This window comes from Biomphalaria glabrata, chromosome 2, assembly GCF_947242115.1.
Source record: "Biomphalaria glabrata chromosome 2, xgBioGlab47.1, whole genome shotgun sequence".
NCBI classification, from domain to species: Eukaryota; Metazoa; Mollusca; class Gastropoda; family Planorbidae; genus Biomphalaria; species Biomphalaria glabrata.
In genome coordinates this window covers 24,908,168-24,924,459 of record NC_074712.1, presented here as the reverse complement: position 1 = coordinate 24,924,459, position 16,292 = coordinate 24,908,168, and the positions used below count along the sequence as shown (strand labels likewise).

Sequence of the window (16,292 nt, the reverse complement as noted above, 5' to 3'; positions counted from 1 at the left end):
GCCCCCACCCGACCCCAACAAATCGGCCAAAATGCCTGAGGGGGGGGGCGAAATAATCTAAAAATAGGTTGAAATATAAATAATTAGCATATATTATTAACATATGTATTAAATTCGTATACAAATTGTGTGAATTCTATACTAAAATTCGTCCGCTGAAGGTAAAGATTGGTCACCCCTGATCTACATAGATCTAGATCTAGATAGGGCCTATAGTGATAACAACACCAACCACTAACTTAATCTCGGGTCACGTAGGTGAGAGTCATAAAAAGCGGGTCACATGATTTTATCCATGTCACATGACAACTTATGATTAAAATTGTTTTCTTGTTCATTTTTTAATCTAGAGTAGATCATAGATGTATCTAGGCTCTTATAAATTTACTCTAATCTACAGAAGTCTTGGTCATGATATACTGATATAGATTTAGATTTATACTAGGACTATAGTCGCTATAGTAAAAGTCTAAAAGGTCTATGTAGATTATATAATAAATAATAATATTATTATTTTAATTATAGAATAAGAATAGATGTAGCTAGTATTTAATAATCTAGATTTTAGATCTATAGACTATAGTATACTATATAACTATATTTAACTATATTATATACTGTCTATAATCTATATACTAATATACACAGTCATTATACAGTATACACTGTATACAGTGATTTGAGTGATACATGGAAATTACCGATACATTATCATTATTTATATCATTATATTTATATTAGACTCAAGACACTTAAGTCTTCAAGTCGTCTCTAGTAACTTTGTAAGACTCTATAAACTAGCTAGCAGCTAGAGCTATACTCTATACTTATAATTTTTATAACTTTTAGATTTAGTTTATAATCTAGATCTATATATAGCATAGAGTCTAGCAATGCAGCTACTAGGTAACTAGATCTAGTGAATTTTCTAGTGCTAGTAGTACAGAGTATACAAGTAGTATAATAATAATAAATAAATAATAAGGCAAGGGGTATTTAAGGTATTAAATACATGAGAAATATTGAAATATCTTTGAAAAATAACAGGAAAGTAAAGCCAAAGGATGCCAATATTAATATATAGAGATTCTAGATCTAAACATTCTAGACCTAGATCTATTATATGCAAATTATTATTTACACAATTATTCATAACATACGCCTGCTGTAGAGTTGTTAAAACTGCAGATAATTGTGGATATGAGGTAATAATAATTAAAATGTAACTTTACTGTAGATCTACTATATAGTTAAACTATATAATATGTAGTCTGTCTAAATCAACCTATAATAACTAGGCCTATCTATATAGTTATACTAAGTTATATTCTTTAGCAGTGTTTCCCAAACATTAGGCCAGACTTGGTGCCACAAACTTCTGGAATAATTAACACATGAATTAATCTCTTTGAAATAAATGCAGATAAAGTTTTTTATTAGTTCTTCATGTTAAAAAAATAAATTGAAGGTTTGAGAGGCTTAAATCTTCTCTTGCAAAAGCCCTGGACAGAAACTCTGCTGTTTTTTAATGCATATATATATGTGTCACCATACAGGTTGAGAATTTGTGGTTTCCTAGACCTGTCGAGACTGAGATCAGCAAGTCTTGGGCAGTCAAATAGAATATGTGACACAGTTTCCTCTTCTTCCCTGCAGCGGGGGGCACCATGACTGACCATGAGTCAAAGTTTGGCCATAGCCATGTGAAATATGAGCCAACTGGACAGTGGCCTGTCCTGCACTGTGCTATAATAGCTTGCTCAGGCCTGGACAGCTTCCATGTGGTCAGAGTGCCTCATGTGCTTCCAGACTACGTGGGCTTTTTGGGACTTGTTCCAGCACTCAAACAACTTTTCCATTGTCATTTTTTGGATTGTTTGGAAACTCACAGCCTGCTTGGTAGTTGGTGTTAGCCCTCCCTGGTGGGCCAAGGAGTCAGCAATGTCTGCCAGTCACACCTGTGTGACTCAGTACCCACTGCATTATTACAAGGGTGCCAGTGCATTGATTTATATTGTGTGGATCCATGATGACAGTATTGATATTGGGGGTGGGGGGCATGGTCCAGGGCTTTGCAAAGCCTATAGTACAGGTTTTGAGTCAATGACCACAAAAATCTATGTTGCCCTCAAATGTCCTTGCTGAGTTGAGTCAATGACTTTTAAGGCTTCACAGATCCGATAGCACAATGCATAAAAGACTGCATCTGGATAGGTGTTCATCCAACCTTTTATACCGCTCAAAGCAAGTTAGTATTTACTGTTCCTTCCTAAGTTTAGTGGACCTACATTAGCCATTATTTAACTGCATTTACTGGGCTTGTCCTAAAGGTTCCACAGACAAATCTTATTGCTTGGGACTATATCTTATCAAGCTGTTCAAGAGCTATCCTAGTGCCATAGATTTGCGCAAGTAAACTTTATTGTATTTGACCTGTGATCCTAGATTTAGTGATCAAAGCATGTCTGCTCACACATTTTTAGTTTGTGATCTAAAGTTACACCTAAGTACTAATGTGCAAAGTGTTTTGTTAAGTTAAGGAAAAAGTTTGACTTGGGGAAACACTGATATATATAGCTCCTCCTTCGTGATTAAGGATGAGCACATTTCTTTTATCCTATGAACTCAAAGATGACTGTTAAGTCCGATCCTTGCTTAAAAAAGCCGGCCGCATAAATGGCATGGGTAAGTTTGGTCAGTTGCAGATAGGCCTGTTTCTTCTATCAGCTTTTTGTTGGTTAGGCACTCTTTCACCCTCTTCTTGCTTCAAATCTCAAGACTCTTCACGCCATGAGGAGCGATTATAGAGCTAGTGCTTCCCAGCTGTGAATGTTGATATCGCACTCCTTGAAGGAGCTCGTAAGAGTGTCTTTATAGCACTTGTATTGACCTCCCTGGGAGCGCTTTCCTGCACACAACTTCCTGTACAGAAGTCATTTGGGAAGGCAATTGTCTGGCATGCGTACTACATGTCCCGTCCATCAAAGTTGGGACCTTTTTACAGTCGTATTGATACTGTTCATGTTGGACAGCTTTAAGATTTCTGTTTCTGGTATGTGGTCCGACCAATGCATCCTATGGATACTCCTAAACAGCTCTAGGAGGAAGTATATTTATATTAGTTACAGCCAGACTGGATCTAGATGTCCATTGTAATTTCTAGATCTAATTGACTAAATTTAATTTTATACTCTAGTTTGTACTGTAAATTATGTAACTATGCAAGGTTAAAATTCTTTAATTGTATCTTTTGATACCTTGCAAATTTTGCAATTATTATCACAGAATTGTAAAGAATTAACATTTTAAAAAAATTAATGCTTACTTTATAACATGCATGTAAATGTTTTTAAAGAGTTGTAATCTGGAAAAACCTGGAATGATTAATGTTCATTTGGTGCCTCATACACATGATGATGTTGGCTGGCTAATGACAGTGGACCAGTATTACTACAAAGGTAATATTTTATTTAACATTTTACTCAAACTTCTCGTCCCGAGTCTTGACGTTAAACTGCGCACCTCTTTCCTTTGCACTTTTGGAGCTCAAAAGTGCCCTACTTCTTTTCTATCATTGTGTCTGCCTCCTCTTTTCCTAAGTCTGCCTTCATTGATCATCACACTGTCTCCTTATCTTTAAAATCTCACTACGTCCTAGACCAGTCCATTTGCCGTGGACTGCGATGGGTAAGGGGGGATAAAGAGATCCTGGTATTTGAGTGGTGGCTATCTGAGGATAAACCACCGCAACACAATACTTTGGCTCTACGTTCCCCTAGACCTGAGGCCCAGATGGCCCACTCTGGGTCAACCGGCTGGTCATGCCGAGCTGCCAGCATGGGTCGTCGACCTATAACTCTGGCACTTGAAGAACCTCTCCATCCAAACCCAAGAATAAAAATACCAAGGTCACTGGAATAAAGGGAAACCCCTCCGGGGGCCTCCCAAGGCCAAATAGCTCCAAGAAGGTCATCTAGAATAAGCCATGGATTCCAGAATTGTACAGTGGAATTGTAGAGGCCTCAAGGCCAATTATGAGGAAATGCAGCTACTGATGGACTCTGAGACTCCTGTAGCTGTCTGCTTACAGGAAACATTTCTGAAAGATAGCATCAGCTTCCGAAGCTACAGTGCTTACAGCAAAAATGTTGAGGATGCAGAGAGAGCATCAGGTGGAGTCTGTATCCTTGTGAAGGATAGCATCCCCCATGAGAGGGTAGAACTACAGACCACACTACAGGTCGTAGCAGCTAGGATAACCCTTCACAAGGTTATCACTTGCTGCACCTGTATCTACCACCAGGCGCTCCATTAAACCCAACAGACATGGAGGACCTATTGAAACAACTCCCCCGGCCTTATTTAATCCTCGGGGATTTCAATGCCCATAACACCATGTGGGGATCCAACAATACCGACACAAGAGGTCGGATGCTGGAGGATATCTTCCTCCAAAAAAAAAATTCCTCCAACATGATTTATGCATACTTAATGATGCATCACCGACCTACTTGCACCCAGGAACTGGATCACTCACATGCATTGACCTCACCGTATGCGTCCCTGGACTTCTGGACGACTTTAAATGGTCAGTTAGCAATGATCTACGGGGAAGTGATCGCTTCCCAATCATCATTACTAACAAATATCCCCTCATTGGGATGACCTCAGCGGTGGAAACTGAATAAGGCAGATTGGGAACAATTCCAAAAAAGATGCTCTGAGGATATCACAGAAAATATCCTCGATGAACAGAACCCAGCTGATACCTTTGCTAGCAAACTACTAAGTATAGCCAGGAAAGTTGTACCCCTAACCTCTGCAAATCCAAAACGGCCTAGCAAACCATGGTTTGATACAGCTTGCAAAAGTGCTATTGGCGATAGGAAAAAACGACTGGCTGCATTTATAAAGAATCCTTCCCAGGAAAACCTAAAGCTATTCAGGATAGCTAGAGCAAAGGCTAGACAAACCATACGGTCAGCCAAAAGGAATTCCTGGAGAAGTTTTGTCGGCAGTCTGGATGCCAAAACTTCTGCTAGAGCGGTTTGGAAGGCAGTAAGGCGAATCAAAGGGAAAGAATCAAATGCAATAGGGCATTTGAAAAACCAAGGACGAACTGTCACGTCCCCCAGAGAAATAGCTGACTGCCTTGCATCCTCAATAGCAGAAAAGTCATCCACTGCACACTACACGCCAGAGTTCCAAAAAGTCCTAACCAGGGAGGAAAGACACCCCATTGATTTCAGGTCAGAGAACAATGAAGACTACAACAAACTGTTCTCGCTTGAGGAACTGAGGGAATCGCTGGACAAGTCACATGACACAGCGCCTGGAGAAGACGAAATCCATTACCAGTTCCTCAAGCACCTTCCCGAACCCTCATTGGCAGTCCTGCTAGGGGTCTATAACTGTGTGTGGCAAACAGGCGCTTTCCCAAACAGCTGGAGGAAAGCCACAGTTATACCGATACCTAAACCGGGAAGAGACGGCTCTGACCCAGCTAACTATCGACCAATAGCACTAACAAGCTGCATCTGCAAAACCATGGAAAGAATGATTAACAGTAGGCTGGTCTGGTACCTGGAAAGGAATAAAGTGATCTCCAACTACCAGTGCGGATTCCAGCAGGGGCGGACAACAACTGACCACCTGGTAAGGCTGGAAGCTTATATTAGAAATGCATTACTCAGAAGAGAACATCTAGTAGCTGTATTCTTCGATATAGAAAAGGCCTATGACACAACCTGGAAACATGGCATTCTACGTGACCTGGCGCTTATGGGGCTTAAGGGACACCTCCCCCGTTTTGTGGAGGAATTCCTGAAAGATCGAAAATTTCAGGTTCGAGTGGGCAACTCCGCTTCTGACACTCATGACTAGGAAATGGGTGTACCCCAGGGCAGCATTCTGTCAGTCACCCTGTTCAACATTAAAATAAATAGCATCATAAATGCGCTGTCCCCTGGCATAGAGTGCTCTTTGTATGTTGATGACTTTGTCATTTTTACTTATGGGAAAAACATGAACACCTTAGAAAGAAAATTACAGTTATGTTTAAACAAAATTCAGGGTTGGGCAAACGATAATGGTTTCAAATTTTCAGACTCCAAAACAGTTAGTATGCATTTTTGTAATCTAAGGGGACTCCACCCAGACCCTAAGCTATTTATACACAAAAAGAAGATCCCTGTCGTGAAAACTACAAAATTTTTAGGCCTCACCTTAGATTCCAAATTTAATTTCTCCCCCACATTAAGGAACTTAAGAAGAAATGCCAAAAGTCATTAAACATACTTAGAGTACTCAGCCATACGAACTGGGGAGCTGACAGTGATACCTTGCTGCTGCTTTATCGGAGTCTAATTCGATCCAAGCTAGACTACGGATCCATAATATATGGAGCAGCAAGAAAGTCGTACCTAAAAATACTGGAACCAATACAAAATGCTGCCCTGCGTCTCTGTCTCTGCGCGTTTCGTACATCACCTATCCCAAGTCTCCATGTGGAGGCTGGAGAACTCCCCATGGATATAAGAATGAAAAAGCTTGCAATGCAGTATATAGTCAAGCTAAAATCCAATCCCACGAACCCTGCTTTCGACTCCATATTTAACCCCACAGAGGTAGAATTATACAATCGAAGGCCTAACGTCATACAGCCGTTGGGCCTTCAAATGAGAGAACCCATCCAAATATGGTATATGTTGTCTTTTTTGTGTTAATGGACATGCCCCAGTCTTTGGACCAATTATTGAGTTTATCAAGAGCATCTTGTAATCGAAATTTCGATGTTCCTACATATTCTTCTGTGCTAATTAAGGCAAGGTCATCTGCATACATGCTGCTTTTAACTTTTTTGGGTAGGTTTTGATTTAGATCGTTTATGAATATTAGGAAAAGTGTAGGGGATAGGACTCCTCCTTGGGGGACGCCATTTTTTATACCCACTGTGTGGCTTCTGTGTCCTTGCATGCAAACTAAGGCTTTTCTGTTATTTAGGTATTCCTTTATCCAGTTGTACATTCTGTGGGATATGTGATGCTGGATTAGCTTGAGCAAGAGACCTTGTTCCCAGACTTTGTCAAATGCTTTTTCTAAGTCAACCCACACAATTGTTGTTGGTTTCTTTTCTTGAAAGCCGTCTTCTATTTCTTGTGTGTTGAAGGCAATTTGATCTTCTGTTGATCTGCCTTTTCTAAAGCCAGCCTGGGCTTCAGTGAGTAGGTTATTTGACTCAAGGATCCATGTCAGCCTTCTATTTATCACTCTTTCCATCAATTTGCAGGTACAGCTAGTGAGGCTGATGGGACGGTAGCTATCCTGTTTATTTCTTGGTTTGCCTGCTTTATTATAGGGATCATAATGGCTTTTTTCCAGATGTTTGGAATTCTGCCAGATTTCCAGCTAGCATTGAATAATTGTAGCAGTTTTCTTTTGGCTTGAGGACCCAAGTGAAGAAGCATGTCATTTGATATTTTGTCTGGGCCCAGGGCTTGTTTTGGTTTGAGGACTTTTAGGGATTCATCTAGTTCCTTCATTTTAAGATTAGTGGTCATTCCCAAGGAGTAAGCTGGATTGTTTTCTTTAATTTTATCTTGGATTTCTGAGTTTACATCTTTATTTCTACTTTCATCAAATCAAATACTCAAACTTCTTCAACCAGACAGCTATATTTCATAAAAAAAAGATTTGTTTGTTTGTAAAATGTTTGACATGTTTTGCATGTTCCTTCAGAGACAATCTACTTCGTAGTCCAGGCCTCTTCTGGGACTTGCAGTGCATGGGCAGGGTATGAACCCAGTACCATCAAGACTACTGAACAACAGTCCAGAATGCATACCACATGACCAGGCATCCACATACACACATGAACCTTATACCGGTACAAAAAATAAAAATTCCCCACGCAAAAAAAAAATGACGCATGATTACTAATATGTGATGACACATACTCAGAGAAATGGCTTCTGAAGTACTGAGTGCATTGCAGGTGGTAAAGAAATAGTTAGGTCTTGGTAGCCATTTTCCTCTTCCACCATGCCATTCCTTATGAGCATTGCATACTGTGGTGGTGGGATTCTAATGGTTAGTAACTTGATCTGTACATTGTGGGTGTATGAAGGAGGACTCCCTCTTTGATCTTTGGTCTCTGACCTTTCTCATGGCATGGGCAGCATGGCCAAGGCTAAAAGACCTTGAGAAACAGATGTGATTCAAAGATCATCAAGTGAAGGTGTAGGAGGGGCATGGACAAGGGGTTGGAATAGAGTCTCTTCAGCACAACATATGTCTAAAGAATTTGCTTAAAATTTTTTTTAAAAACCAAAATAGGCAGTTGCACCAGAAAACAAATAAGTAATATATCATATATATTGTAATGACTCTGTGAACTGCACAACCCGACACTACCAACTGAAAGAACTTGACGACTCAGGGCTTCAAAATAACGTAACACTTTAATGTTCAATAAATCACACCCAGTACCAGGGGCGGACTAGCTATATGGGCAAACAGGCAAATGCCCGTAGGGTCGGCACCAAATGTGCCGGTCTGATCGCGACCAAAGAATTTTTTTTTCAATGCAGACAACTTTAAAAAAGTGACAGCAAGCAAGACACATATGCCAGAACACAATATATTTTATTTATATTGTTATAAACCTGGTGGTGGCACAGATAGGGGTATGGTGTGAGTGTAGTCAGCGGACGCAAATCGCCCCAGGCCAGCGCTAGACGAGCGGTCAACCGTGACGAGTTACGACGGTCAGCCGAGATGAGTGTCAACATGACGGTTCGGGAAGGATTGACGTCATGAACAGAGCTCAGGAGCGTCACAAGAGTTGTAGTTATCTGACCACCTAGAAACGTCGAGCGGCATTCTGTCCGGTTCGAGATGGCCAGTAGGGACCCTATATAAGAGCGGAGGTGTCGCAGTCAAGACGGTTCAGAAAAGGGGTTCACGACAGAAGGTTCACTACAGCACAGTTCAACGGTGTGGTTCTGTACGGAGCATTACGACGGTTCAGTGGGGAGTACTGTCAAGTACAGTTGATACGACTGGCGTCTTGATCTTGGTCTGTGATCGAGTCCGACACAACGAGCCTAGTGTGTGAAGTCAGTCCTGAACTGTTGAACCCAGTGCAAGCCTGGAACGAGACGGAGAGGCCAGTGCAAGAATTGATACGGCGGAACAGTGTTATTGGAGAGATATTTGTACAGTGTACGTGTTGCCAATTGTACAGTATTGGCTGTTATTTATTCAACTATTAAAGTGTTACGTTACTTTGGAGCCCTGAGTTGACAAAGGCCCTTAACACTAAAAACAGACAGATGCACACCCTAGTCATGGCCACATTTTTTTTTATCACACTGCTTACTGCTGAATTAAAGCATGCAAAGCAGAATTGTTAATGTACAGTTGTTTGGTTGTAGATCTAGACAGCTAGTCCAATGAAATGATTGTAGTATTTATTAATTTGGAATCTGTATCAAACTTGAACAAACTTCTTAAACAAAAATGAACTCAACCTTTATTGATATTATAAATACAACTTTCAACTTCTTTAGATGTAAGTTGAAACACAAATGTAAATATAATATGTTTAACAATTAACTCTTTCTCTCCTAACTGACTATACCAAGATTGATTTGACCCCATTAAATTAAATTAATTTTTGGTTTTATAAATTTTAATTTGTGTTACATAAAAAGAACATGTGTTCTTCTATAATTATATATCTAATATAACATTTCCTCATTACATACAAAAAAGTTATTGAAGTTTAATCATAACAGGGTAGTGAAACACAAATGAGCAAAATGAATAATTCCATTGGAACATGGACTATAATTATGCAGAGTAAGAGTTAAAACAAAACCCCATTTCAACCTACTAAAATCACGTCTGCCTCTAAAGCTAGGACTTCAGCTTGCACAACTTTGACTTTAATCCATTTCATCAGCTATTCATCCCTATTTATAAACCTCAACTGCTATGGTCTAACTCATGGGTACATTAATCTATTCAGCCAGTAGTAACAGCCACACACACTCCATAATAAACATCCATTTGTTTGTCCAAGGTCAAAGATATTTTCTTTGTTCTATTGAGATATCATGTTGGAAGCATCATTTTGTTGTGTCCGAGTAGAATCATTTTTCAAATCTAAATATTTTTAGTTTTTGTTTTCTTTTCTATAAGTTCTTTTTTTTTTTTCAGAGGTACAATTCATCCTTGATGGTGTAATTCCAGAATTAGCAGCAGATCCTAACAAGCGTTTCATTTATGTAGAAATTGCTTTTTTTTCAAGATGGTTTAATGAACAGAATGATGCTACTAGGCATTTAGTTCAAAAATTAGTTAATGAAGGTAAAATTTTTTTATTTGTTTTGAGAATTCTATTTTTAGTGGCTCCCAAAAGTGGAATTGCCACTATTAGTCTTGTGTGGTCAGTCTGTCCTGTTAAGATTGTAGAAACTAGAAAAGATATTGAGTATCTGATATCATGATATTTTAGATCTTCAAAGTTCTGATGCAACAGCTAATTTTTCTTTTCTAAAAGCAAAACTTTAATTTTTAAAATTAACAATGCAGGCAGTTTTTTCATAAAAATACACCATTTTTATAACTGTTCACTATTAATAGTAAAAAAATATTACTAAAATATTTAAATATTTTAAAAACATTTTGTATTACTAAAATAATGTTATAAATTATTTTTTTATCATTTGATTGTTTTCTGTTACACAACCTAAAAAATGTTTTAAAGAGAAAGAATAAATTTAGTATGTATACACATTAATAAAATTTAAAATAACAATCAATAAGCAGTGTTTCATATTATATAAGTGTAGTTCTGTGACAAGTCAAAAACTTGCTGTCAGAGTCACTCAAATTTATCACAGCATTAATTATTATTTTTCATTATTTATTTATTTTATTTTAATTATTTCCCCATCCTACCCCTGAATTCTCCACCCGCCCCACCTTTTCCTCTCCAGGCTAGACTTAGTTGACCACATTGGAGATAGCTAAGGCGCTTCCTTTCATTTATCTGCCCTTGATCGGAGAAAGGTAAACACACAATCTCTTTTGTCTTACCCTCCGGATGTCTGAAGTACGGTCGCGGTTGACACCACCTTGGTTGGAATGCAAACCAATCTTCCCCCCCCCCTTTTTCCCACGTCTCTCTTTGATCTAGGAGACCGCGAGGACAAACACGCCCATTGATCTTCCCAATGTGCGACTCCCATCTCAAGTCTAGTTCACCCACGTGTAAGATGATTCTAAGCCTAGGACATTTCCGGTTTCCGCCCGCATTTTCCAGGCCTATAAAAAGTAGATCCAAATCAAGCCAGACCCTTTCACTCCTCTATCGCTGTCAATCGAGTCTGGACTATATCATTTATTCTCCCTCCTAGAGGAATACCTGGTGGTAAGCCGAACTTAATCACAAGTTCCATCTTAATTACTCTGTGTATATTTCCATTGGATTTTATCATGTGTATTTTGCCTAGTTCATTTATATTTAATTAGTGCATTGTGTATTTCTCACTGGCGTAAGTAGAAAACATAAACATGTCCTATGTATTTATTTATGTATTGCATTAATCTATTAATGCTACGTTGCTCAATTGATAGTTGATGCAACTATGTATATATTTGTACACCTTATTTTATTTCCTTTATCTTGGTTGACAGCCTTGATAATTTCACTATCGCACTAATACTGCGCTTAGAAAGGAGATATGAGTTATCTCCCCTGTATTGAATTATCTCCCCTGTGGCCATTTCACTGTAACGAGAGTTGCACCGCTTGAACGGACACCCTCTCCATTCAAGCGCGCTCCATTGTTCTCGATCGACGGTCATATGTAAACATACCGTCAGGATCGCTGACCACCGCCCAATTCAACCCCCCCCTCCCCCTTTTCTTTCTCTATCCACCTGTGTTGTTTATTTGAGATTATTATTTCCCCTTCTATGTACATTTTATATTATTACTTTCCCTTTTATGTACATTTTATATTGCTACTATCAGCCATCTATTTTTCCCCCATACCATTTGTCATCATCTCCATATTGTGCTCTAAAGCCATTTCACCAATCTGACGAATGCACCTCAGTCGAGGGCATCGATAAGATGCATAAGAGACATGTCCTAACTTGTCTTTATTTATCCGCAGCCTCCCTCAGGTGTCTGGCTATTTGTTTGATATCAAGAATCACCTACTATCTTTGTGCTTAGTGCTATTCAGCACTGCACTAGCTCACTGACCTGCCTATTTATTCATTGGATCAACGATCTATTTACCTGCATTTGTGCTTAGTGCTATTCAGATCCACTCAACTCTATTGCTTGACGCTATCGGCATTGCCCGCCTATTCGACAGCCCACCTGCCGAGCTAGTAGGTGCGACGTCCCTATAGATTCAGATCTGTGCGAGACGTCATAGCTACGCCAACCCTCTGCAACTCACTGGACATATCCTGTTCGCTACGCTGCCCAGGCAGATCCGCTCTGCCCGCTGTACACGTGTGCCCACGGTAGCCAGCCACCCGCCCTACTGTGCCCACTACAGATATTAGATTTTGGGGATTGAGACTCCACAAGGACTATATCACCGGCGTCCCTCTATCCGCTAGAGCGCCACCTCCAGCTGCAGAACCTCAAGCCAGGACACAGCCAGCTGCGACATCAACAGGACAACCAGCTAAGTCAGAGGACAAAGTGACATACTCTCTTATTAAATGCAAGAGTGATGATTAAAGCTAGTATTATTTAGAGATAGAAGCAAACCCTCCCCCTTTTTATTCTTATATGTATATTTATGTAAATAAATATTCTTCATTTTTAACTTTTGTATCTATCTTTCATTGCTTTGTCTCGTTGCGTGTCTGCTCCCGATTCATATGCTGATAGGTTGGTGTGTGATAGCTTTAAAAATAATCATCCCCTAGACATAAAACGCGCCAAACACACATCACATTTCCCCACCTGTCACAAGTTCAATATGCCACATTTGTTTTCACTTAAGAGCAAAGGGAAAAGTTCCTTCCTTTAGGCCTTGAATGATAGATTGGCTCTTTTCAAAACCATCAATTAGATTATCATTCAATAAATTAATTTAGGCCAGGCTTACATTGATCGACATCTTCATTACCTACATATGAGTTTTAACAATGTAATAATAACAACATTAATAAATCAATATCTGTACTCTGTGGTATCATGTCATCAGTCAAACTGATATTTACAATAATATTGGCAATTTTTTTTTTATGTACACATCTCTTCTTTTGTATTGATGGTGATATGGCTTTGGTTGTTGATAGTTTGTAGTTCATAGCTTCTGATATTCATACTGAAAATATTGAAACCTACCTTTTTACCTCCATGAATGGACCATTTTGGGGGCCAATTCTGACTTTTCATTTCCTGCACAAACTATCCTTGTAATCTTGTAAATTTATTTTGATTTTTTGCACAGGACGACTTGAATTTATTTTGGGAGGCTGGTGTATGAATGATGAAGCTACCCCTCATTATACAGCAATGATTGATCAACATAAACTTGGGTTTGAATATTTAAGAAATAATTTTGGAGACTGTGCTCGACCTAAAATTGGTTGGCAAATTGATCCATTTGGACATTCTAGAGAACAAGCATCTTTATTTGCTCAGGTTTGACAATGAATCCTTTTCTTTCATTGAATACTGGAAATTGAAATTATAAAAATAAAACTCTTAAAATTTTATTAAAAAACATTAAAATATATGCCTTAAGATATACTGTATTGTCTCCAGCCTGCTCAAAGTATTTTTAAAGTGATAATTGGCTTCTGTGCTTTTGGATGCCTTCAGGCAAGAGTTTGGCGAAACTAATCGCTCAGCCTGGCTTAAAAAATCAGTGTCTATCAAACAGCGGTTCTCTCAACCCTTCTAAATGGATCTGGGATATGGGTATTATACAAACATCAATTAAGACTACTTGAACACTTTCACCAAAGATGCTTGCACTCCATCATGGACATATGGTGATGAGACCACACTACAAACAGCAATGTCCTCTGCAAACACCAGTATGGACAGTATAGAGGGAATTCTTATGGTCTGACAGTTATGCTATCCCAAATGGGGGACAAACGTATGCCAAAAGCAGTCTTTTTTTGTGAGCTGAAAGGTGGTTGACGTAACAGAGGTGCTCCATGGAACGCTTTAAAGATCAGCATAGGTGCCAACTTGCTTTGACTGACATAGAAGAGAGCACCTGGTTGCTGGTGACTTCAGAATGAGACAGCTGGAGGTCACTTACAAAGGCAGTGGGATACACATTTGAGACCAAATAAAATCCACTGCGAAGGATAGACGTTGATGGTGAAAAGAAAATCTAAATCAACCACTGGCGGACAATGGTTATGCCTGCACTAATTATGGCAAAATATGTAGGTTACTGCTGGGGCTGCTTAGCCATGAGAAATATTGCATTCCTCATAATCTTTGGACACAAAGACAAGCCTTATTATGTTAATATATTGTTACGATCTTCTGTTCCAGGCCTTCAGTAAACATTGCTCAACACAACACATCTAACACGAGAACTTGACAACAAGAGTTCTAAATAACAATGTGGCAGTTTAATCAACTACATCAACAGCTAATACATCACAATGGGGTACACTAACTTCTTGAACTTAACAGAACTGCCTACTACTAATCTCTCTGTCTACTTCTGGACTAGTACAGCTATTTTCGAGGACTTGCATTGTATCGCACCGTCCTTGTTGTCCTGGACTAAACTATCTCTTGTTCGTGAAGGCTTACAATTACATGACCATAATATGGGTCATATTTGCTTGTACTAGCAGTACCGTCCCTTGACAGCCATTGACCTGTATGATTTATTTAACAATGACAATTTTGGCCTAAAGAAAATCCTGCCAGTATGCAGTTACTTATCTTACCATGGGTTTTATTAAATCACCGCAAGATAAACATTTGCCAAAGTGTCTACTTTTAATTAAAACATTTTCAAATAAACCTATGAAACCAAGTCGGCTTCAGGAACATCAATCTTCCTGGCAAAAAGGACAAAGTCTTAGAGTAGCCTACTTTAAGAATCATCATGAGCAATTAAAAAGATTGACTATTCAAACAATATTTAAAAAAACAGAAAAAAAAAAGCAAAGCAGAAGATGGTTTAGTGGCCTCTTACAAAGTTGCAGAGCTTATTGCAAAAAAAAAAAAGTTTCATGATGTTAAAAAAATTGATCATTCCGACTAGAAGTAATTTCCACAGTGATGCATGAAAGAAGAGAAAAAAAACCTGTCCCAATTCACCAAAATAGAATCCTCAAATCGAAAATCTACAAGACTGGCACCCAAAACTGGCTAAAAAAAACTCATTTTGTTCAGGAATCTAAGAACCTTAAAAAGAAATACCAATTAGGAAATATAACTATTGAGTCAACAAAGCAGCATGATGCTTTTTCTCCCTGGGACCAGAGTTCCCTCCCTCTTATAATAGAGCATCAAAAGCATAACAAAAAATCTGATCACAACTAAACAGAGCTCAAGGAAATAAAAACCCATTACCCCAACAATCAATGGGTGAGAGTTTACACAGATGGATCCTCTCAAAAACCCAACAAAAATGGAGGAGCTGGCATACTAATTGAATGGCTCAATGGAGAAAGACTGGAAAAGTCTCTCAGACACCATAGAGCAGAAAGGCAAGCACTTGAACTAGCAGCTACCACTCTACCCATGTACACCAAACAGCCAAATTGTCTTACTGACCAATGCCAAAACAGGCCTTCAAAGCCTGAAAAACTCGGATACCTACTATATAAAGCTCTTGTAAACCTTAACATCAACAGTAAGGAAAATCTTCTTCAATGGATTCCAGCACACACCGAATTAGAAGGCAATGAAAAAGCAGACATACTGGCCAAAGATGGAAGAACAAACAAAGAAATGAAAATCCCTCTCTGCCCAGAAGAAATAATGAAAATAATAAGAGTGTAGAATCAATGAGAATTGGACCAGCTAACATCCCAATTACAAGAAAAAGGACGCCTATTATAAGCTATCTTGACATGACCAACGCATAATTTTTCAACTCAGAACCGGACACAGCAGAATGAGACAACATATGTTCCAGAAGCTAAAAGTTGGGACTAGCGAAACCTGCCCTTGAGGAGCATCACCAGAGAATGCTGACCATGTCCTTCAAAGCTGCATACTATATCAAGAGGCCCAAACAAGACTCTGGCCCCTAAACCCTCCA

The 16,292-nt window shown here is 39.0% G+C and overlaps 1 protein-coding gene across 3 annotated transcripts in view; it reads left to right on the top strand.

The window, feature by feature from the left end:
* Window positions 1–319: 319 nt before the first annotated feature.
* Window positions 320–16,292, top strand: part of LOC106055819 (lysosomal alpha-mannosidase-like) — a 90,224-nt gene continuing 74,251 nt past the window's right edge. For 2 of the 3 annotated variants that reach the window (XM_056019724.1, XM_056019722.1), the window contains exons 1-5: window positions 320–476; window positions 1,048–1,205; window positions 3,356–3,458; window positions 10,222–10,371; window positions 13,494–13,687. In XM_056019724.1, coding sequence (XP_055875699.1) covers window positions 1,065–1,205; window positions 3,356–3,458; window positions 10,222–10,371; window positions 13,494–13,687 — 588 coding nt within the window. In that variant the 5' untranslated portion in view covers window positions 320–476; window positions 1,048–1,064. Of the gene's footprint in view, window positions 477–780; window positions 1,206–3,355; window positions 3,459–10,221; window positions 10,372–13,493; window positions 13,688–16,292 lie in introns of those variants that run through there. The other variant, XM_056019723.1, reaches the window with a different exon arrangement.